Source organism: Oncorhynchus gorbuscha, linkage group LG09, assembly GCF_021184085.1.
Source record: "Oncorhynchus gorbuscha isolate QuinsamMale2020 ecotype Even-year linkage group LG09, OgorEven_v1.0, whole genome shotgun sequence".
NCBI lineage: Eukaryota > Metazoa > Chordata > Actinopteri > Salmoniformes > Salmonidae > Oncorhynchus > Oncorhynchus gorbuscha.
Window position 1 is genome coordinate 36,482,433 of NC_060181.1, and position 21,991 is coordinate 36,504,423.

At 42.2% G+C, this 21,991-nt stretch overlaps 1 protein-coding gene across 1 annotated transcript; it reads right to left on the bottom strand.

Moving 5' to 3' along the window:
* Window positions 1-665: 665 nt before the first annotated feature.
* LOC124043481 (vacuolar protein sorting-associated protein 45-like) lies at window positions 666-21,373 on the bottom strand. The gene is made up of 15 exons (XM_046362116.1): window positions 21,090-21,373; window positions 20,505-20,639; window positions 19,897-19,957; window positions 17,707-17,786; window positions 17,364-17,432; window positions 17,044-17,181; window positions 16,859-16,969; window positions 16,172-16,306; window positions 12,129-12,242; window positions 11,727-11,894; window positions 9,306-9,464; window positions 8,381-8,488; window positions 8,139-8,260; window positions 7,806-7,937; window positions 666-1,402 (listed from the first exon to the last, which is right to left on the bottom strand). Exons 1-15 carry the CDS (start codon window positions 21,180-21,182, stop codon window positions 1,318-1,320), a joined length of 1,710 nt encoding a protein of 569 aa, XP_046218072.1. The 5' UTR covers window positions 21,183-21,373; the 3' UTR covers window positions 666-1,317.
* Between the last annotated feature and the right edge of the window lie 618 nt (window positions 21,374-21,991).

Below are 21,991 nucleotides of genomic sequence, written 5' to 3' on the forward strand. Positions count from 1 at the left end.
GGAGAGTACAATAAGAAATGCACATTTCCGTTCCCCGTTGAAAATGCTTTCTGCTGTATTACTTATGAACATAACCCAAGCAATGCTGGTTGTTGTTGTGAAGGATTAGAGGATCTGATTTGGGGATGGTGATGGGGGGGGGGGGGTGGAGAGGTTTTATAGTGAGGCAGGCTGAATATATGTGGCCCATGTGGCTGGCAGTGGAGGTAGGCACTTGGCAAAGAAACAACTGCCAAACATTGGCTGCCAAACATGTTTGGGTTGTTTGTTGTGGGGGGGGGGGTGTTGAACCAGAGCAATCATACTAACCCACAATCAAAGACCAAACACAGCCAACAGTAGATACAGTTTACAATCTGTACTTTCATGTCATAGCGGAAACACGGTGCAGGAAATACTGTAAAAACGAAAAGTACAACAGAGGGGCATTTCTCATAAGTTGTTCAGAGAGCGTGTGGCTTAGCATAATGGAATTGGATGGGGGAACAGGATTATGTTATCATTATTGATCTAAGGGAGAAAGTTGTGCACAATAACACTACAAATGAATGAAATCAAAACAGTCAGGGCTATTTCCATCAACTGCCACAAGAAATGGGTGATGGAAAGGAAAATCAATTACACCATTACAGGAAATTTGTACAATCCCAAAGATAAATGAGGGACACATTTCACTCTTTATTGGTATTTTCTTTAAAATATTCACACTCATTTCAAAATCAGTATGTTTGAACAACATGTACATAGCATGTGGAAATGTACATAGGAAAAGAAGAAAAACATACACGGTACATATTGTAATCTTAGAGAGAAATGTTTGACATTTTTGGACCCATATATTTTACTTTTAAGATAAACAAGACTCAAAGGTCATGTCACTTCTGTTTTCAGTAATTAAATAAGGGTCTAATATAAGCCTGGAGTTTTCTACTTCAATTTAAGAGGAAATGTGACATTGCAATAGGTTCAAATGTTAGACACTAACATTGAGAGTGTTCAGTCACAAGTCAGCCACTCGGTAACCTAGTTAAGTGGGGGAACAGATCGTTTTAGTTCCCAGGGTTAGGTAACCTGACTGCCTAATTGAGTTACATGTTCATTTGGTTGGAGTTAATTGCCCCAGTTACAACAAGTTTTTAAGTGGTTGATAAAGAGTCCAGCAGTGTGGTGGTGACAGCTGAACACACTGGAATGTTTTTAGTGGGACGCCTTCATGAACTAAAGCATGGGCTAGTGATACCAATAAGGAACAGACACAAGATATTGTGAGTGTGTGTGTGTGTGTGTGTGTGTGTGTGGGGGGGTGACAACAAACATTCAGCGTCTGTTTGGATGACCACCCGCCCTCTGCAGCCTCTCGGCCTGGCCTGCACCCGCCGTCAATGTCACCTCCTCCAGGAAGCTGTGCGAGAGGGCAGAAAAGGAACATATCATTCCGTTAGTTCCTCACGAGCTGAGAGAAGCATGAGCAGTACATCAACATCTCTGTGACTCTCAAAATACATTTTCATCTAAAAACAGAAGCCAATGACAGACACGATTACCTCAGTCCCAGCCCTGTGACACTGACAGACACAGACACAGTGTCAGTGTGTGTCACTAGGGTTCCGGTCTGTAAAGAAATGCTGAGACATGGACAAAAAACAACAACAACAAAAAAAGACCCACTAGAGAAATGTCAAAATACCTATTTCTGTTAACATTTTAAGGTGTGATTGCAAACGACACGAGAGACATTTAGGCTTCTTCTCACCCTGAAAGGCAAGGCTCTAAAGAGCAGCCGTCTTGTCTTTCTTACAGTCCTCTGCCAATGAAAGACCGTCATTTTGACTTTTGACAGAGCAGTAATTTCAAAGTATTGCAGTGATATAACAGGGATACCAGCGTGACATTTGCCAATATTCAACTGTTCTCAGTGGGTTTCCAATAACACAGCCTGCTCTGGGCAACTAGCCTATTTTTATTTTACCTTTATTTAACCAGGCAAGTCAGTTAAGAACATATTCTTATTTTCAATGACGGCCTGGGAACAGTGGGTTAACTGCCTGTTTAGGGGCAGAACGACAGATTTGTACCTTGTCAGCTCGGGGGTTTGAACTCACAACCTTCCGGTTACTAGTCCAACGCTCTAACCACTAGGCTACGCTGCCGCCCCTATATCAACGAGTGACTAAACACATGGTCTAGGTCTAGGACCTAGGTCAGATAACCTACTATCCACCCATCTACACATTTAAGAAACATTTTTATCCTGAGGTTAAAGTTCAAACGGCACAAGAGTGCAACGTGGTATCATTCAATCAGCCATATTATAATTCAATACCAGTCCTGGTTTCAAACTGACCCCTGCAGTGACGATGGTACTGGTCCTTTATTGGTAGGCATATATCTCCAGCTTCTGGCCCAGTGGGGCAGCACACAGCAGTACAGGGTGGCCTGGACAAATCCCCCAAATGTGTTTATTGTGTCTTTGTGTGGTTGGTTGCAGGGAGCATTATCATGAAACAGCTCGTGAGTACCTATGGGCAGCGAGTGACTCATGCAGTACAAAAGGGGAGAAGAGGCTTAAAAGAAGCATTTAAGAGCCCCATTCATATTGGCTTACAGTGCCTCTGGGTGAAGGGGTAGATCATGGTTCAAATGTACCACACACTGCGGCTATGAGCTAAAAAAGCATGGGACATGCAGTCACAGCCAACATTAAAGGGTTATTAAATAACGTGTATGTAGATGTCAGAAGAAGATTACTTGTGGCGCAGCGGTCAAAAGGTACAGTATCTCAGTGATTGAGGTGTCACTACAGACACCCTGGTTCGAATCCAGGCTGTATCACAGCCGGCCGTGATTGGGAGTCCCATAGGGCGGTGCACAAATTGGCCAAGCGTCGCCCGGGTTTGGCCGTCATTATACAGAATTTGTTCTTAACCGACTTGCCTAGTTAAATAAAAAAATGAATAAAAGAAATGAATGTGCACTCCCAAGCAACACACACAGATGAGTTAGAAGCCAGTGCCAGCCAGGCAGGAGGGCAACAACTTGCCTTGACCCCCTTTGCAACCTATGGGTTAAGTGCCTTACTCAATGTCACATCGGCAGGAGACGGTATCTCGATGGCATCTATCTTGCATACCTAGAATCTGCCCTCAGAGCTAAACTATAAAACTGGCAGATTTTTTTAAATCTCTAAAACGTAATGAAAATACAGCTAGCAGCATAGATGTGAAATATGAACATGTGACACTATGTCAACATCCGCTTATATAAACAAGCCTGCTTGTGACAGGCAAAACAGAGAATTTCACAACACTAAAATGTAAACAACTCATATACAGCGAGAATCAGCCTTTCACTAGAATGGGACAGCAACGGCACGCTAAAAAAGAAACCTCACAACACAGGTGCACCCATGACCTTAACAGCACAACAGTGACTGCTGCAGTACAACACGAAACGCCTCAGGACCAGAGAAAGACAGTTGGAAGTTGAACTCCCAGAAGTGGAAAGTTTAAGACGGTGTTACATAAACCGGTGTGGGAGACACTTCACCTGAGGGGCATCAGCAAGCGCTCCGCGATAAAATGTGAAAAACGGGGCCAAGGAGCATCATCACTCAGCACATACAGTAGGTGCTGCTTAGCAACCCGGGTGATGTAATAGCACTGCAAACAGGGAGCGTTGGTCTCTCTTGGCTAAATCACTTCTCAGGTAACACCTGGTCAATCTCACCCTGCCCGAGTTGGAATTTCATCAACAGTTGACGAGGACCACTAAGTTGTCATATAACCAGGAGAAAAATGTATGGTTTGACATCTGTGTGTGTGTGTGTCTCCAGACCCTGTGATGAAAGAGAAGAGGGGCGATCCCACACAGGAGTGTCAGAAGGGGCATAACAAAAAGAGCACGGACGCATCTCCCGAGCACCACCGTGTTACGTAATCACACAATGTTCTATTCAGCTCAGCCTGAGATCGAAAGATATATAGATGTATACAATTATTTATTCAGCCAACACAGCCAGTCAGACAGAGAGATAAAAAGAGAAAGATGGAGAGGTGAAGGGAGAGGGGGAGAGGCTGAGAGAGGCTGTGTGTAGAGAGAACCTTCATTCAGCAAAAACAGTCAGAGTGAAATAGAGAGAGAGAGAGAGAGTCAAGAAAGAACTGCTTTTCAGAGAAAGGCCCTTGATTCTTCGCACAACACAAAGAACAACGAAGGTTCAAAAGAGGAATGCAAGTTGAATTACTCTTCAGGCGACTCCATTGCAACCAAGGGATAACATGGACATAGTAAACCATACAGAACACAACTAATATTCTTAGTCGTCATCTAAAAAGTTTACCCCCATTTTTATTTTACCTTTATTTAACTAGGCAAGTCAGTTAAGAACAAATTCTTATTTTCAATGACGGCCTAGGAACAGTGGGTTAACTGCCTTGTTCAGGGGCAGAAAGACAGATTTTTACCTTGTCAGCTCGGGGATTTGATATTGCAACCTTTCGGTTACTAGTCCAACGCTCTAACCACTAGGCTACCTGCCGCCCCCATGAGTAGAAAAGTTACAGAAAGGGACATTTTACTCAAAAAACTAAATTTTAATGAGTGAAATGGTTATCGAGCAAAATTCCCCTTTAACATTGAAGTTATTTCTGTAAATTTAACAAAAACCAAAATGCCAAAACTTTAACATAAGTGAAGTCATTACAAAAAAATGCATTCAAATGTGGCCTACACTGTACGTACAGAACAGAACACTGACTACCAGATGATCCCGATATTCGATATTCACGTCATAAGAAGGAATTCCCCTCAATCGCAAATTGGGGAAAGCAAAAATTATTTTCCAACTTCTTGTCGATTTTTTGTTATACAGAAATAAAAAAATATGTAAAAGAAAAAGATGCTGTGTTGTTCAATGTACATGTAACCAAGTCGGAAAATCCCGACCTACGGTTCGCAATGCTCCCACGTAGGGAAATAGAGCAAAAAACACGGTGAAAAACACTGTGGCTTCAAGCTATTCGGTGTGGGAGAGTAGGAAATGTGGGGACCTGTTGTCCAAGTAGGTTACATGTACAGTACCCGTCAAAAGTTTGGACAAACCTACTCATTCAAGGGTTTTTCTTAGTTTTACTATTTTCAACTATGTAGAATAATAGTGAAGACATCAAAACTCAAAACCAAAAAAGTGTTTAACAACTCAAAATATATTTTATATTTGAGATTCTTCAAAGTAGCCACCCTTTGCCTTGATGACAGCTTTGCACACTCTTGGTATTCTCTCAACCAGCTTCATGAAGGTAGTCATCTGGAATGGATTTCAATTAACAGGTGTGGCTTGTTAAAAGTTCATTTGTGGAATTTGCTTCCTTCTAAATGCGTTTGAGCCAATCAGTTGTGTTGTGACAAGGTCGGGGTGGTATACAGATGACAGCTCTTTTTGGTAAAAGACCAAGTCCATATTATGGCAAGAACAGCTCAAATAAGCAAAGAGAAACGACAGTCCATCACTCCTTTAAGACATGAAGGTCTGTCTAGCCGAAAAATTTCAAGAACTTTTAAAGTTTCTTCAAGTGCAGTCGCAAAAACCATTAAGTGCTATGATGAAACTGGCTCTCATGAGGACCGCCACAGAAAAGGAAGACCCAGAGTTACCTCTGCTGCAGAGGATAAGTTCATTAGGGTTACCAGCTTCAGAAATTTCAGCCCAAGTAAATGCCTCACAGTTAAAGAAACAGATATATCTCAACATCAACTGTTCAGAAGAGACTGAGAATCAAGCCTTCATGGTCGAATTGCTGCAAAGAAACCACTACTGAAGGACACCAATAAGAAGAAGAGACTTGCTTGGGCCAAGAAACACAAGCAATGGACATTAGACCGGTGGAAATATGTCCGTTGGTCTGATGAGTCCAAATCTGAGACTATCATTTGTTTTTCAACATGACAATGGCCCAACACAACTCCAGGCTGTGTAACGGCCATTTGACCAAGAAGGAGAGTGATGGAACACTGCATCAGAGTGAAGGAAAAGCAGCCAACAAGTGCTCAGTATATGTGGGAACTCCTTCAAGACTGTTGGAAAAGCATTCCTCATGAAGCTGGTTGAGAGAATGCCAAGAGTGTGCAAAGCTGTTATCAAAGCAAAGGGTGGCTACTTTGAAGAACCTAAATATATATTTTGATTTCTTCAACACCTTTTTGGTTACTACATGATTCTATATGGGTTATTTCATAGTTTTGATGTCGTAACAACTATTCTACAATGTATAAAATAGCCCAAAACCCCCCTCCCAAAAAACTGGAATGAGTAGGTGTGTCCAAACCTTTGACTGGCACTGTATATATATCTGATGAAACACTGAATTTGGCCTTAATGCCATTAGCCCACAGAAATGCATTGAATAACAGATTCATACATGGGGAAAAAAATATATAGTAAAAAAATGTAATAAAAAGGAAGTTCATTTTAAATTCTCTGTCCTATATCTGAGTGCTGTTAGTAAGATCAGGGAATTATTATATATATATATATTTACCCATATTTAACAAAAGAATTGGCACTAAACTGTTTCCATATACACTGAGTGTACAAAACATTATGCACATACTTATTTAACCTGTTTCCTCCCCTTCATCTACACTAATTGAAGTGGATTTAAGTGACAATAAGGGATCGTCCATGACAGACTGACCAGGTGAAAGCTATGATCCCTTATTGATGTCACTTATTAAATCCACTTCAATCAGTGTAGATGAAGGGGAGGAAACAGGTTAAAATAACTATTTTGAAGTCCTGAGACAATTGAGAAATGTATTCTGTGTGTGTGCCATTCAGAGGGTGAATGGGCAAGACAAAATATTGAAGTGCCTTTGAATAGGGTATGGCAGTAGGTGCCAGGCGCACTGGTTTGTGTCAAGAACTGCAACGCTGCTGGGTTTTTCACACTGAACAGATTCCTGTGTGTATCAAGAATGGTCCACCACCCAAAAGACATCCAGCAAACTTGACATTGTAGGAAGCACTGGAGTCAACACGGGCCAGCATCCCAACGGAACACTTGACACCTTGTAGAGTCCATGCTCTGACGAATTGAGGCTGTTCTGAGGGCAAACAGGCGGTGCAACTCAATATTTTCTGTACACTCAGTTTATACTTCCATTAATATTTATCTGGTACCGGGCTACCTTCAGTATAGTCTTGTCGACGTCCTAGAACAAAGCAAAAACAAATGGACATTTATGAAAGTCTCCCAATTCCATAGAGGGGTCATATTTGTGTGTAGCCCAAACTGTTCGGATGCTACAGACGTTAGCAGATTGGAGGTACCGACTTCAGACGAGTCCCGTGACGCTTGTGGGGTCGTAGAGCAAAACGGAGAACACCATCATATTCGGGAGAGTCTCATCTGTCCATAGAGTGGTCATATTAGTTAGGCCAAACCGTTCGGACGCTACAGAAGTATTCGTGAGAAGACCGATTTTCAGGATGTCTCATGGTCTGACAAACACCTCTGTAGCTCAGCCACCTTCCACCCCAGATGCGGAAGGCCACCATTGGCGGATGCAGTGGATTGCAACGCATCCATGCAAAATACAGACATCTCCATCTTACAAAGACGTATTTTAACAGGGATGTTTTTATAATGCGAATTAGATTTCCGCAGGGCGGGAACATTGACTAGGGGGTTAAGCCATTTTTATCATATGTGTTGACCTGGTATCAAATAATGGATGTCTAAATGGCTATGTCTAGATGTAATGTGACTGAGGTGAAACGGTCACGAGGTGTGGTTGATGATTCTGACCTCTTGGTGTTGTGGATGGTGGTGCCGCCCAGTACGATCCGAACCCCAGGCACGGTGCGGTTCAGGTTATAGATCGCCAGTGCCTCCTCATAGGTGGCCCCTCCGATGACAAAGACTATGATATCCTGTGGCCTGAAGAGGAAATATATGGTTACCCCTGATAGGCTATCATCTGGTTGGAGTAATCCAATAATGGTGATGAACCGTAAGCCTATCCGTGCTCATACACACAGAATATGTGTTTTTACATCAGTAACACACGCATCAGTAACAGTGTGTGTGTTTGGCTATACAGGTCTGAGGTTGTGTCTAAGTGTGTGTGTGTCACTCTACCTGTCTCTAAGGGAGCTGGGTCCTAAGTAGGGGAAATGACTGTCCTTCAGCCGCCCCTTAATCAGCTGGTCCAAGGTCTCCTGCAGTAACGGTGCATGCTGCGTGTACACATTCTCAACTCCCTGGAGACAAGCACGCACACACACAAAACAAAGGTGTTTTATTAGAAACTGGTTGAGGATGGATAGATGGACACACAACTCTAGCTAGTATCTGTCTAAATTGTGGAGAGAACGGTGTACTTTCAGCCCCTTGAAGAACTGTTTGGTGATGGCGACTGCATCTTGGGGGTTGACGAGGTCACTTCCTCTCACCCTCTTCCCTCCATACTCCACCATGGACGTTACCATCTGAGGTAAAAGATTAAACAGGATAAACAGGCATACGTTGATTCTTCTAACCTGGTTTTCACCTAGATTGGTGAAACAGATACATTAAACATACTGTATTGTACATTGTTGAGTTGAAAGTATATTTATTTATCCTCAGAGGCATTGACAAACCCAGAATAATAACATCCACATAATATATAGACAGGTACAATAACAGTATACAGTCCTCATATTGCCAAGGGCCAGGTAGTATACAGTCCTCATTTTGCCAAGGGCCAGGTAGTATACAGTCCTCATTTTGCCAAGGGCCAGGTAGTATACAGTCCTCATTTTGCCAAGGGCCAGGTAGTATACAGTCCTCATTTTGCCAAGGGCCAGGTAGTATACAGTCCTCATTTTGCCAAGGGCCAGGTAGTATACAGTCCTCATATTGCCAAGGGCCAGGTAGTATACAGTCCTCATATTGCCAAGGGCCAGGTAGTATACAGTCCTCATATTGCCACGGGCCAGGTAGTATACAGTCCTCATATTGCCAAGGGCCAGGTAGTCTACAGTCCTCATATTGCCAAGGGCCAGGTAGTATACAGTCCTCATATTGCCAAGGGCCAGGTAGTATACAGTCCTCATATTGCCAAGGACCAGGTAGTATACAGTCCTCATATTGACAAGGGCCAGGTAGTATAGTCCTCATGTTGCCAAGGGCCAGGTAGTATACAGTCCTCATATTACCAAGGGCCAGGTAGTATACAGTCCTCATATTGCCAAGGGCCAGGTAGTATACAGTCCTCATATTGCCAAGGGCCAGGTAGTGGTACAGTATAGAATGTTCCCTTACCCTGCAATGCTTCTCTGACACGCCCTTCCTGTTGAGCTCCTCCATAAGACCCGGCAGGATGCTGCTACTGTGTCTCTCGTAGCGCAGTGCGTACAGCATCACCAGGCGAACCGCATCCATCTCGCTCACCCGCGGGTTCTGCAGCAGCCGACGCACGTTCTGCAGAACAACAGGGACTATAATTTCCATAGCCTTTAATACAGACTTAAATGATTTATTTTCAATGACACTTCACTATGATTTCTATGTGCAGTGTTTTATTGGTTTCTGAAAGTCACTTATTATTACAAGTGGCCAAGTCAATATACAATACAGCAGTAGGCTGTATTCTTCTTCAACAAACAGGGAAAATTGTGTATTTTTTAATGCTTTTATGTGAACTGTGTGTGTTATGGTATAATAAAGCATTGAGCTGTAAGCCCCCTCCAGAAAAAAACATGTGATGTCACATGTTCCTTGTTGACAGTGATAGGACCCCTACATTTACATACTGGGCAGTTCGGTCTGGTGCCTGCTCTTTGTCTACCGGTCTACCACATGTCATGTCTATTTCAGGCCTGTGTCTGGTCAGTGTCTAGTCTCTGCCTGGTTCATATTTGACATGCGTTTCATCTACATACATAATCTAGTAGTGTGATTCTAGTCAGTCTCTGGCACCAAGTCAGTGCAGAGCAGGGTTGTAGTGTTGATTCATTTCAACAGCCAATTCAGGAAACTCAATTGGTAATAACAGAAATGTTTCCTACAGGTAAATTGAAAAATAAAATACAGTGCATTCGGAAAGTATTCAGACCCCTTGACTTTTTCCACATTTTGTTACGTTATAGCCTTATTCTAAAATGGTTTAAAGTATTGTTTTTCCTCATCTACACACAATACCCCATAATGACAAAGCAAAAACAGGTTTTTAAAATGTTAGCAAATTTATTAAAAATGAAAAACAGAAATACCTTATTTACATAGGTATTCAGACCCATTGCTACGAGACTCGAAATTGAGCTCAGGTGCATCCTGTTTCCATTTATCATCCTTGAGATATTTCTACAACTTGATTGGAGTCCACCTGTGGTAAATTCAATTGATTGGACATGATTTGGAAAGGAACACACCTGTCTATATTAGGTCCCACAGTTGACAGTGCATGTCAGAACAAAAACCCAGCCATGAGGTCGAAGGAATTGTCAATAAAGCTCCGAGACAAGATTGTGTCGATGCATAGATCTGGGGAAGGGTACCAAAACATTTCTGCAACATTGAAGGTCCCCAAGAATACAGCTGCCTCATTCATTCTTAAATTGAATAAGTTTGGAATCACTAAGACTCTTCATTGAGCTGGCCGCCCAGCCAAACTGAACAATCGGGTGAGAAGGGCCTTGGTCAGGGAGGTCACTCTGACAGCGCTCACATGATAGCCCGCTTGGAGTTTGCCAAAAGGCACCTAAAGACTCTCAGACCATGAGAAACAATATTTTCTGGTCTTATGAATCCAAGATTTAACTCTTTGGCCGGAATGCCAAGCATCACGTCTGGAGGAAACCAGGCACAGGTTGGGGTGAAGGTTCACCTTACAAAAGGACATCAGCCGAGACAACGCGGGAGTGGCTTTGGGATAGGTCTCTGAATGTCCTTGAGTGGCCCAGCCAGAGCCCAGACATAAACCCGATCTAACATCTCTGGAGACCTGAAAATAGCTGTGCAGTGACGCTTCCCCATCCAACCTGACAGAGCTTGAAAGGATCTGCAGAGAAGAATGGAAAAAGAACTCCACAAATACAGGTGTGCCAAGCTTGTAGTGCCATACCCAAGAAGACTGTAATCGCTGCCAAAGGTGCTTCAACAAAGTCTGAATACATATGGAAATGTCATATCAATGTTGAATTTTTAATACATTTCTAAAAACCTGGTGTTGCTTTGTCATTACTGGGTATTGTGGGTAGATTGATGAGTAAAAAAAATCAATTTCATCCATTTTAAAATAAGGCTGTCACGTAACAAAGTCAAGGGATCTGAAAACTTTCCGAATGCACTGTCATTTGAAATAAAAGGCAAATCCACAATTCAAAAATGATGATTAAAGTCAATACCTGAATCAAAAGTAATTTTACTGTATGAATTGTGGAAATTGGCCTGAAAGGGATACTTCAGGATTTTGTCAATGAGGCCCTTTATCCACTCAGAGTCAGATGAACTTGTGGATACCATTTTCGTCTCTGTGTCCATTATGAAGGAAGTTAGAGGTAGTTTCTCAAGCCAACGCTAACTAGCATTAGTGCAATGACTGGAAGTCTATGGGTATCTGCTAGCATGCAAACCTAACTAACTTCCTTCATACTGGACACAGAGAAATAACTGAGGAAGTAAATGAAGGACCTCATTGCCAAAACCCCAAAGTATCCTTTTAACTCCAGAGCAGAGTCTTACCTGTGATGCGCTTGAGTGGTCATTCTGGCAGGCCAGCTCCTGCTCCAGCTCTGACACCTCCATCAGGTGCCTCTCGCTCACCAGGCGAGACAGCTCGCCCACCACAGTCACGTGCTTCGACACTGTACCCGACATCTTTTTGAACTGGGGGTAGTTGTCTACAAACGCCTGCATAGAAAAACAGAGGGAATGATTAAAAAGAAGAAAACAGAAAGATTTCTTAAACTTGCAGCAATTATTATTTGTGGTTTGTATCATTATTGGAATTAAGACATAATTAATCTAATTCTGAGTGGTTATTAACCAATGTGGCTGAGACGTATTAGTGGTTCTAAATGAGCAACTGCTACAGGACATGCTGTGAAATTGAGTTCTTGTGGGACAACAGTGCCCAGGTCTCACCTTCATATCAGAGATGGACTCCAGCTTCTGTTGCTCCTTAGGCTTCTTCTTCTGAAAGTCCTCCATCAGGTTCTTGATGTTTGTGCCAATCTCTCCAAAGTTCAGGTACAGATTCTGAATAAGAGAATGTGAGGGTGAATTGGAAGTTGTTAGCCAACATCTGGCTCTGTTGGAATTCTTTAACCTTCCCCATTGACCGGCCGCTACACATTCTGCCCTTTTTTTCATTCAGAGTCTCCTTAAAGAGGTTTGCTGGCTAGCGTTCCTAAACTTTAGGCAAGGGATCATCAACTAGATTAAGCCGGAGCAGACGCTACTAACTTTAAACGCCGTGTCGCTAGCGTAGTGGGGATCCGCTGTTCCATCTACTGCTGCCCCCTGGACACTATGATCACTTGGCTACATAGCTGATGCCTCCTGGACTGTCCATTAATCACGGTACTCCATTCTGTTTATTTATTTTTTATCTGTCGGCCCTAGCCGCAAACTCAGGCTCTGTGTGTAGTTAATCTGACCCTCTCTGCCTAGTCATCGCCATTTTACCTGCTGTTGTTGTGTTAGCTGATTAGCTGTTGTCTCACCTGTTGTTTTAGCTAGCTCTCCCAATCAACACCTGTGATTACTTTATGCCTCGCTGTATGTCTCTCTCAAATGTCAATATGCCTTGTATACTGTTGTTCAGGTTAGTTATCATTGTTTTAGTTTACAATGGACCCCCTAGTTCCACTCTTCATACCTCTGATACCTCCTTTGTCCCATCTCTCACACATGCGATGACCTCACCCATTACAACCAGCATGTCCAGAGATACAACCTCTCTTATCATCACCCAATGCCTGGGCTTACCTCCGCTGTACACGCACCCAATCATACCCCTGTCTGTGCATTATGCCCTGAATATATTCTACCACGCCCAGAAATCTGCTCCTTTTATTCTTTGTCCCCAACGCTCTAGGCGACCATTTTTGATAGTCTTTAGCCGCACCCCCGTTCTACTCCTCCTCTGTTCCGCAGGTGATGTGGAGAAAAACCCAGGCACCCTCATTTGTTGACTTCTGTGATCGAAAAAGCCTTGGTTTCATGCATGTCACCATCAGAAGCCTCCTCCCTAAGTTTGTTTTACTCACTGCTTTAGCACACTCTGCCAACCCTGATGTCCTTGCTGTGTCTGAATCCTGGCTTAGGAAGGCCACCAAAAATTCTGAGATTTCCATACCAAACTATAACATTTTCCATCAAGATAGAACTGCCAAAGGGGGAGGAGTTGCAGTCTACTGCAGAGATAGCCTGCAAAGTAACATCATACTTTCCAGGTCCATACCCAAACAGTTCGAACTTCTAATTTTAAAAATGAATCTCTCCAGAAATAAGTCTCTCACTGTTGCCGCCTGCTACCGACCCCCCTCAGCTCCCAGCTGTGCCCTGGACACCATTTGTGATTTGATCGCCCCCCCCATCTATCTTCAGAGTTTGTTCTGTTAGGTGACTTAAACTGGGATATGTTTAACACCCCGGCAGTCCTACAATCTAAGCTAGATGCCCTCAATCTCACACAAATCATCAAGGAACCCACCAGGTACAACCCTGAATCTGTAAACAAGGGCACCCTCATAGACGTTATCCTGACCAACTGGCCCTCCAAATACACCTCCGCTGTCTTCAATCAGGATCTCAGCGATCACTGCCTCATTGCCTGTATCCGCTACGGGTCCGCAGTCAAACGGCCACCCCTAATCACTGTCAAATGCTCCCTAAAACACTTCTAAGAGCAGGCCTTTCTAATCGACCTGGCCCGGGTATCCTGGAAGGATATTGACCTCATCCCGTCAGTTGAGGATGTCTGGTCATTCTTTAAAATTAACTTCCTCAACATCTTAGATAAGCATGCTCCGTTCAAAAAATGCAGAACTAAGAACAGATATAGCCCCTGGTTCACTCCAGACCTGACTGCCCTCGACCAGCACAAAAACATTCTGTGGCGGACTGCAATAGCATCGAATAGTCCCCGCAATATGCAACTGTTCAGGGAAGTCAGGAACCAATACACGCAGTCAGTCGGGAAAGCAAAGGCCAGCTTTTTCAAGCAGAAATTTGCATCCTGTAGCTCTAACTCCTAAAGGTTCTGGGACACTGTAAAGTCCATGGAGAACAAGAGCACCTCCTCCCAGCTGCCCACTGCACTGAGGCTAGGTAACACGGTCACTACCGATAAATCCATGATAATCGAAAACTTCAACAAGCATTTCTCAACGGCTGGCCATGTCTTCCTCCTGGCTACTCCAACCTCGGCCAACAGCAACGACTCTTTTCTCTGTATATATCAATGATGTTGCTCTTGCTGCGGGCGATTCCCTGATCCACCTCTACGCAGATGACACCATTCTGTATACTTCTGGCTCTTCCTTGGACACTGTGCCATCTAACCTCCAAAACGAGCTTCAATGCCATACAACACTCCTTCTGTGGCCTCCAACTGCTCTTGAAACACTAGTAAAACCAAATGTATGCTTTTCAACCGTTCCCTGCCTGCACCCGCACGCCCGACTAGCATCACCACCCTGGATGGTTCCGACCTAGAATATGTGGACATCTATAAGTACCTAGGTGTCTGGCTAGACTGTAAACTCTCCTTCCAGACTCATATCAAACATCTCCAATCCAAAATCAAATCTAGAATCGGCTTTCTATTTCGCAATAAAGCCTCCTTCACTCATGCCGCCAAACTTACCCTAGTAAAACTGACTATCTTACCGATCCTCGACTTCGGGGATGTCATCTACAAAATTGCTTCCAATACTCTACTCAGCAAACTGGATGCAGTTTATCACAGTGCCATCCATTTTGTTACTAAAGCACCTTATACCACCCACCACTGTGACCTGTATGCTCTAGTCGGCTGGTCCTCGCTACATATTCGTCGCCAGACCCACTGGCTCCAGGTCATCTACAAGTCCATGCTAGGTAAAGCTCCGCCTTATCTCAGTTCACTGGTCACGATAGCAACACCCACCCGTAGCACGCGCTCCAGCAGGTGTATCTCACTGATCATCCCTAAAGCCAACACCTCATTTGGCCGCCTTTCCTTCCAGTTCTCTGCTGCTTGTGACTGGAACGAATTGCAAAAATCGTAGAAGTTGGAGACTTTTATCTCCCTCACCAACTTTAAACATCTGCTATCTGAGCAGCTAACCGATCGCTGCAGCTGTACATAGTCCATCGGTAAATAGCCCACCCAATCTACCTACCTCATCCCCATACTGTTTTTATTTATTTACTTTTCTGCTCTTTTGCACGCCAGTATCTCAACCTGCACATCTGATCATTTATCACGCCAGTGTTAATCTGCTAAATTGCAATTATTCGCCTACCTCCTCATGCCTTTTGCACACAATGTATATCGACTTTTTAAAAAATTATACTGTATTAACGTAGAATGTATGCACACATGACTGTAAGTCGCTTTGGATAAAAGCGTCTGCTAAATGGCATATATTATTATTATTTTTATTATATTATTATTGACTTGTTTATTGTTTACTCCATTTGTAACTGTGTTGCTGTCTGTTCACACTGCTATGCTTTATCTTGGCCAGGTCGCAGTTGTAAATGAGAACTTGTTCTCAACTAGCCTACCTGGTTAAATAAAGGTTCAATAAAAAATAAAAAGCCATAGACGATTTCTTCTTAAGTGGATGGTCAGGGGGCCGGAACATAATTACAAAAAGTGTGTGGACTGCAAATTGACCTGCAAGAAGCCCAAATAGATATAACATTTGACTGAAACATAATAATTTCTAATCTTGCTACATTTGTATATGATCACATACCTATCTAATATGCATGGGAATAGTTTGGAACAGATTTCAAAAATTAAAATCGCTTAGTCCTATAATTCTGGTGTTTTTACAATAATTTATGTCCAATATTAACAAAATAAAATGTGTATAACCCAGCTCTAGGCTACCAGCCAGCAGGCCCAATGGGACCATTTCAAAGCCAAAGGGCACATTTGTGCAGAATTGGAACCAGGCTTAGAGACTCACATTGGCATAGAACTCATCATTCTCTGCAGACAGCACCACCTCCTTCAAGTCCTTGCTGATCCCTGGGACTCTGGACAGGTCAATGCGGTTGTTGTTGAGGCCAAGCAGCTCGTGCACCATGGCCTGGTACGTCCACTAGATGGAGCAGGGAAACAAACAATGAAACCAAAACAATGAAACCTACAATTAAATAAAGTTAATGTCATCTCTAAATTCCTTCAGCGATGAAGAGTATATGTAGTTTCACCAATTGATTAGCTTGTCTAATGAGCTAAAGATTGGTTCATTAGCTGTGACACAAAGGGCCTTGAGTACATGACCTAGTTTACAGTGCAGATTGCAGCCTTGGTAAATGTAAGTACAAGACTCTGCTGCCCCCAAGTGATCAGAGGCTGCAGTACACGTCAGAATGATGTAATATACTGTCTGTACATAGTATGAATATAATGACCTGGTCATTGCCTATCTTTTGTAATAATGTAGCCTGGGTTCCCGACTGATAAAACGCTCAGTCTGGTCCCTGGCTAGAAAACATGTATACCAAACATATATTATTTAAGTAGATTATCTTAGAAATGATTTTCTATTAGTTCCCCAACAAATTCAGATAACACTTAGTTTCACTTCGTTTTGGAGCATTTACTTTTGTTGTGCATATTGAATACAACCCTGACTCTTAATTTTGACCTGGTTGAGTAGTGAGGTGATGGCGTCATCGCTGCGGTCCAAGATGAGCAGGAGAGGAGGCACCTCTGTCTTCCTGAAGTCAAACAGCTCATACTCCTTGGTGATTATTTGCTGGGGGAGGAGATGGGTAGTGAGATTGCGTGTGTGTATGTGCGTGTGATAGGTGTGCATGTGATATTAGTCACCTTCACGCTCTCTCCCAGTCGCTTGGCCATGTCTGAGGACAGCTGGTAGCGGATCATGGGACATTTTTTCAGGGCCAGCAGCACCGAGGTCAGACCCTGGGTGGTACGTGGCAGGAGAGTTGGCTCCCAGCTACGACCCTGCAACACACACACACAATGAGATATGAATGCACTCTGTAAATAGATCAAAAATACAGAGGGAATATGACATACGCAGAGACAAATAGAAAACATTAATCTAAAATCAATGCAGATGAATAATGGTTCACTTTATAAACTGTCACATATCTAAAGCGTCATGGCCTATTTGCATGTCTTACCCTTGCCACACCACTGAGGTTGAGGGAGAATAGGTGTGGGTTCACAGCAATGAAGTCACCATAGAACTCCTGCAGTCATATGAGAGAACTTATTAATTTCCAGTTTAAAATGTCAAAGGATATCTCATTCTCATTTCTACTATTACAAGACTATATGTATCGTAAAGGGGTTCTAACTAGAAATGATACAACATTTAGATTTAGGACAAGTAGGATAAACCTATGGAGCATCATTCTACCAACAAAATAAAATACAAATAAAAGTCCAGAATAGTAAAAAAGAAAAGTTGGGTACCTAAAGCATGGTTCCTGTCCTACAGTACTGCCCTTAGTGTTAACTTACCTGCACTTCTGCAACCACCTCCTGTTCATCCGCCTCGGCCAGGGCTTTTATCTCACTCTTACTGATGACGTTGCTGAAGTCTAAAAAGGATTATGAGGAGGATGTCACCCATACGGAAAAAATATATTTCAATATATTTGGGAAATGTATTGATCAAATATATAAATAAATAAAATATATGTACATATATTTGAAAAAAATACACATTCACACCTCACAACCTTCTCTACCTCAATGATAATGTTGAGTATCTATTGACCTCTGGGAACCTAATGCTGAAGTACCAAAATGGCGTTTTGCATGCAAAAGTTGGATCATTGAGTTGTAGTTGAAAATAGATTCTGCAGCTTTTGAGGTATAGCCTACCTGCCACTTATGAAACATAGTAAAAAAGAATTGAGGTGTTTCGAAATGACACTTGAATGTCGAATGTATGTAAATCTATTTTCCCGAGCTGTCATTCACAATTTTTGTCAAAATTGCTCAGGCTCAGTAAATTTGGTTGGGGATCATTTATGGACATCTTCATGTATGGACATCTTCAAACGTATTAAATATAAAGAACATAAATACCTTATTTACATAAGTATTCAGACCCTTTGCTATGAGACTCGAAATTGAGCTCAGGTGCATCCTGTTTCCATTGATCATCCTTGAGATGTGTGTGCCTTTCCAAATCCAAAACACCTGTCTATATAAGGTCCCACAGTTGACGTCACAGCAAAAACCAAGCCTTGAGGTAGAAGGAATTGTCCGTAGAGCCTCGAGAGAGGATTGTATCGAGGCACAGATCTGGGGAAGGGTACCAAAACTGTCTGCAGCATTGAAGGTCCCCAAGAACACAGTGGCCCATTCCTAAGTGGAAGTTTGGAACCACCAAGACTTTTCCCAGAGCTGGCCGCCCAGCCAAACTGAGCAGTCGGGGGAGAAGGGCCTTGGTCAGGGAGGTGACCAAGAACCCATAGGTCACTCTGACATAACTCTAGAGTTCCTCAGTGGGGATGGAAGAACCTTACAGAAGGACAACCATCTCTGCAGCACTCCACCAATCAGGCCTTTATGTTAGAGTGACCAGACAGAAGCCACTCCTCAGTAAAACGCACATGACAGCCCACTTGGAGTTTGTCAAAAGGCACCTAAAAGACTCTCAGACCATGAGAAACAAGATACTCTGATTTAATGAAACCAAGATTGAACTCTTTGGCCCCAATGCCAAGTGTCACGTCTGGAGGAAACCTAGCACCATACCTAGGGTCAAGCATGGTGCTGGCAGCATCATACTGTGGGGATGGTTTTCAGCAGCAGGGATTGAGAAACTAGTCAGGATCAAAGCAAAAATTAACTGAACAAAGTACAGAGAGATCCTTGATGAAAACCTGCTCCAGAGCTCTCAAGACATCAGACTGGGGTGAAGGTTCACCTTCCAACAAGACAACGACCCTCAGCACACAGCCAAGACAACGCAGGAGTGGCTTCAGCACAAGTCTCTGAATGTCCTTGAGTGACCCAGCCAGAGCCCGGACTTGAAGCCAACCGAACATCTCTGGAGAGACCTGAAAATAGCTTTGCAGCAACAATCCCCATTCAACCTGACAGAGCTTGAGGGGATCTGCAGAGAAGAATGGGATAAAGTCCCCAAATACAGGTGTGCCGCGCTTGTAGCTTCATACCCAAGAAGACTAAAGGCTGTAATTGCTGCCAAAGGTGCTTCAACAAAGTACTGAGTAACGAATCTGAATACTTATGTAAATGGTATTTTTTTTTTTTTAGCATTTTTTTTTTTTTTTTTTACAAATTTGCAAAAATGTATAAAGCCTGTATTTGTTTTGTCATTATGGTGTATTGTTTGTAGATTGATGAGGGGGGAATAAGGCTGTAGCCTAACAAAATGTGGAAAAGGTCAAGGGGTCTGAATACTTTCCAAAAAGGCACTGTACATGTTGTTAAAACACGTGTCAATATATTATTTTTTCTGTATGGGCAATTGCCGTCACCATGAAATTACTGAGTTGTCATAAGTTGCTGTTGATGCATGGGCAATCAATGTTGAGTCTATAGTTCTAAACCATAGAAATGATCCTGAGACATAAGATTTTAGATCAAATACAGATAACAAGGACTATCTAAAAACATTCACAAGAATCAGAACATTGAACCATATGATTTGAACAACAGTGCAGAAATCCTTACAGATGAAGTAGACACTGTACTTGGGTCGCCGGAGCTCCTGTATCAGATTTTCCACATTCTCCTGTAAAGAGGGCAGAGAGAAAGTCAGGGGTGTCATACAAATCCAAAATTGAGCACGACTAAAGTATTTTGCCTCCAAATAGTGCACAGTGTATGGATGCTATGCAATATGGAGTGTACATTCGGTATAGGTACAATGAAGCAGTTGAAATATGCATTCATACAGTTATGGATGGACACAATCCAGTAGATACAGAATGTGTAAGCTAAAGTCTTAAAGGCCTGGTGCAGTCAAAAACATTATTTTTCCCCCTGTGTTTAATATATTTCCACACGATGAGGTTGGAATAATACTGTGAATTTGTGAAAAAGATTATCCCTTTTAGTGTAAGAGCTGTTTGAAAAGACCGCCCGAGTCTGTTTTGGCCTTCCATGGTGAAATTGCCAAGAAGCTATTTGTTTATTCTTTTTTTTTTAAATGAAAACAATCATAGAAAGTTACTTAGTTGTTTCTCAGATATGATTTGATATGGAGATAAAAACATATTAATTGGACCTTTAATGCAGAGCAAAGGCTGGCTAAAATGTGTATACAGTGACTGGGGCACCTTGGTTGGCCTGAGGAAGCAGATGGCTTTGAGGTGCTTCATGTTGTCTCGATTCTGTGAGTCGATTCTTTCGAACAGATAGACCTCCTTCTGTAGTATCTCAGATTGAGTGTAGACCACACTGACGATGCTGGTCTGATGAGACAAACACAAACAAATAGGCATGTGGTGCAGTACATTCCTTTTTACCTGAGCCAGAGATTTTGCTGAGAGATTAATGAGATTCATTATTTTCCTTCTATCACTGGTTGTGACAGCTGAAATGTTACAGTCCTGAATATGGTCTTGAGTCCAAATGATGCAGGCCTATCCACATTTGTGTATCCACCTCTCTGATCTTTTTCCTATGCAACTTCCAATTGGAATAGCTGCAGACATTATGACATTATCAAAACTCTTGGTTCTCCTATCTATATTATTAACATTTCCCAGGAATTGTTGAATAACTCAAGGTTCTGTCCCTTCAACGTGTCTGTCTCTGATAGACAATGGATATCAACAAAAGTAACCTGATACATTGTAACCACTGTAACGTTACATCGTTAGATCTACTACAATGTAACCATTCTATCTACAATTACTTACCGTCTCTTTATCCATGAGCAGAACCTTCATCCCTGGTCCGCTGTTTTCTATCATTTTGGAGATATACTGCTTGACAGCAAGTGTCACATTCATTTTGACAATTTTCTAAAATGCTAATGATGGCAGCTTGAAAAATACACAAAGGCCGAATTATATTCGGTAAAGGTCTCTTATACCAGGTAACGCTTCAATTCGTTTGGTCAAATTAAACTATTGTTGACAAATGTTCAGGTCAGCTGAGGTTGGTTACAGCTGTCTGCTTCGAAATGAACCTCGAGATACATTTCCGGGTGAAGAATTGGTTAACTGATTCAGGACCAGTTTGTAGAGAAAACGCACAAGCAAAAACATTAACTGAGCATGAATTTCACTGATCCGAAGTCAGCATATGTTTGTTATATCCCACAATGCACCGCCAATTGTTTAAGACGAAGACGCCTTTTTGGTAAGGGCAAACCATTCAAATGAAAGAGATTTTGTTATTACTTCTGACAACATTGCTAAATATTGACATGTACAAATAGCATATCATTTATTACAGTCTTTAAAGTAAGTAACAATTTTTAAAGGTAGTTTAACTAAACAAAATAACTGTGGTGTAAAAATGTAAAACATGAAAAATACTGAATTTTATTACATTCGTCAGTCTATTCAACAGCATGAAGACCATTGTAACAATAATAAACTGCAATGCAATTTAATACAGTAAAAAAATGTGATCAAAACATACAGTATTATAATAAAACATGATACAAGCATTGATGCATTTGTATTTTCCCACAATATAAACTCAGCAAAAAAAGAAAGTCCCTTTTTCAGGACCCAGTCTTTGAAAAATAATTCTGAAAAACCAAATAACTTCACAGATCTTCATTGTAAAGGGTTTAAACACTGTTTCCCAT

Bases quoted from the DNA above. Each gene is read 5' to 3' on its own strand.
- LOC124043481 (XM_046362116.1), bottom strand. From the start codon at position 21,182: ATGAATGTGACACTTGCTGTCAAGCAGTATATCTCCAAAATGATAGAA. The intron at 19,958-20,504 runs GTGCCCCAGTCA...CCCTCTTTACAG, and splicing joins GCTTCCTCAGGCCAACCAAG to GAGAATGTGGAAAATCTGAT. The intron at 17,182-17,363 runs GTAAGACATGCA...TGTGTGTTGCAG, and splicing joins ACCTCAGTGGTGTGGCAAGG to GGTCGTAGCTGGGAGCCAAC.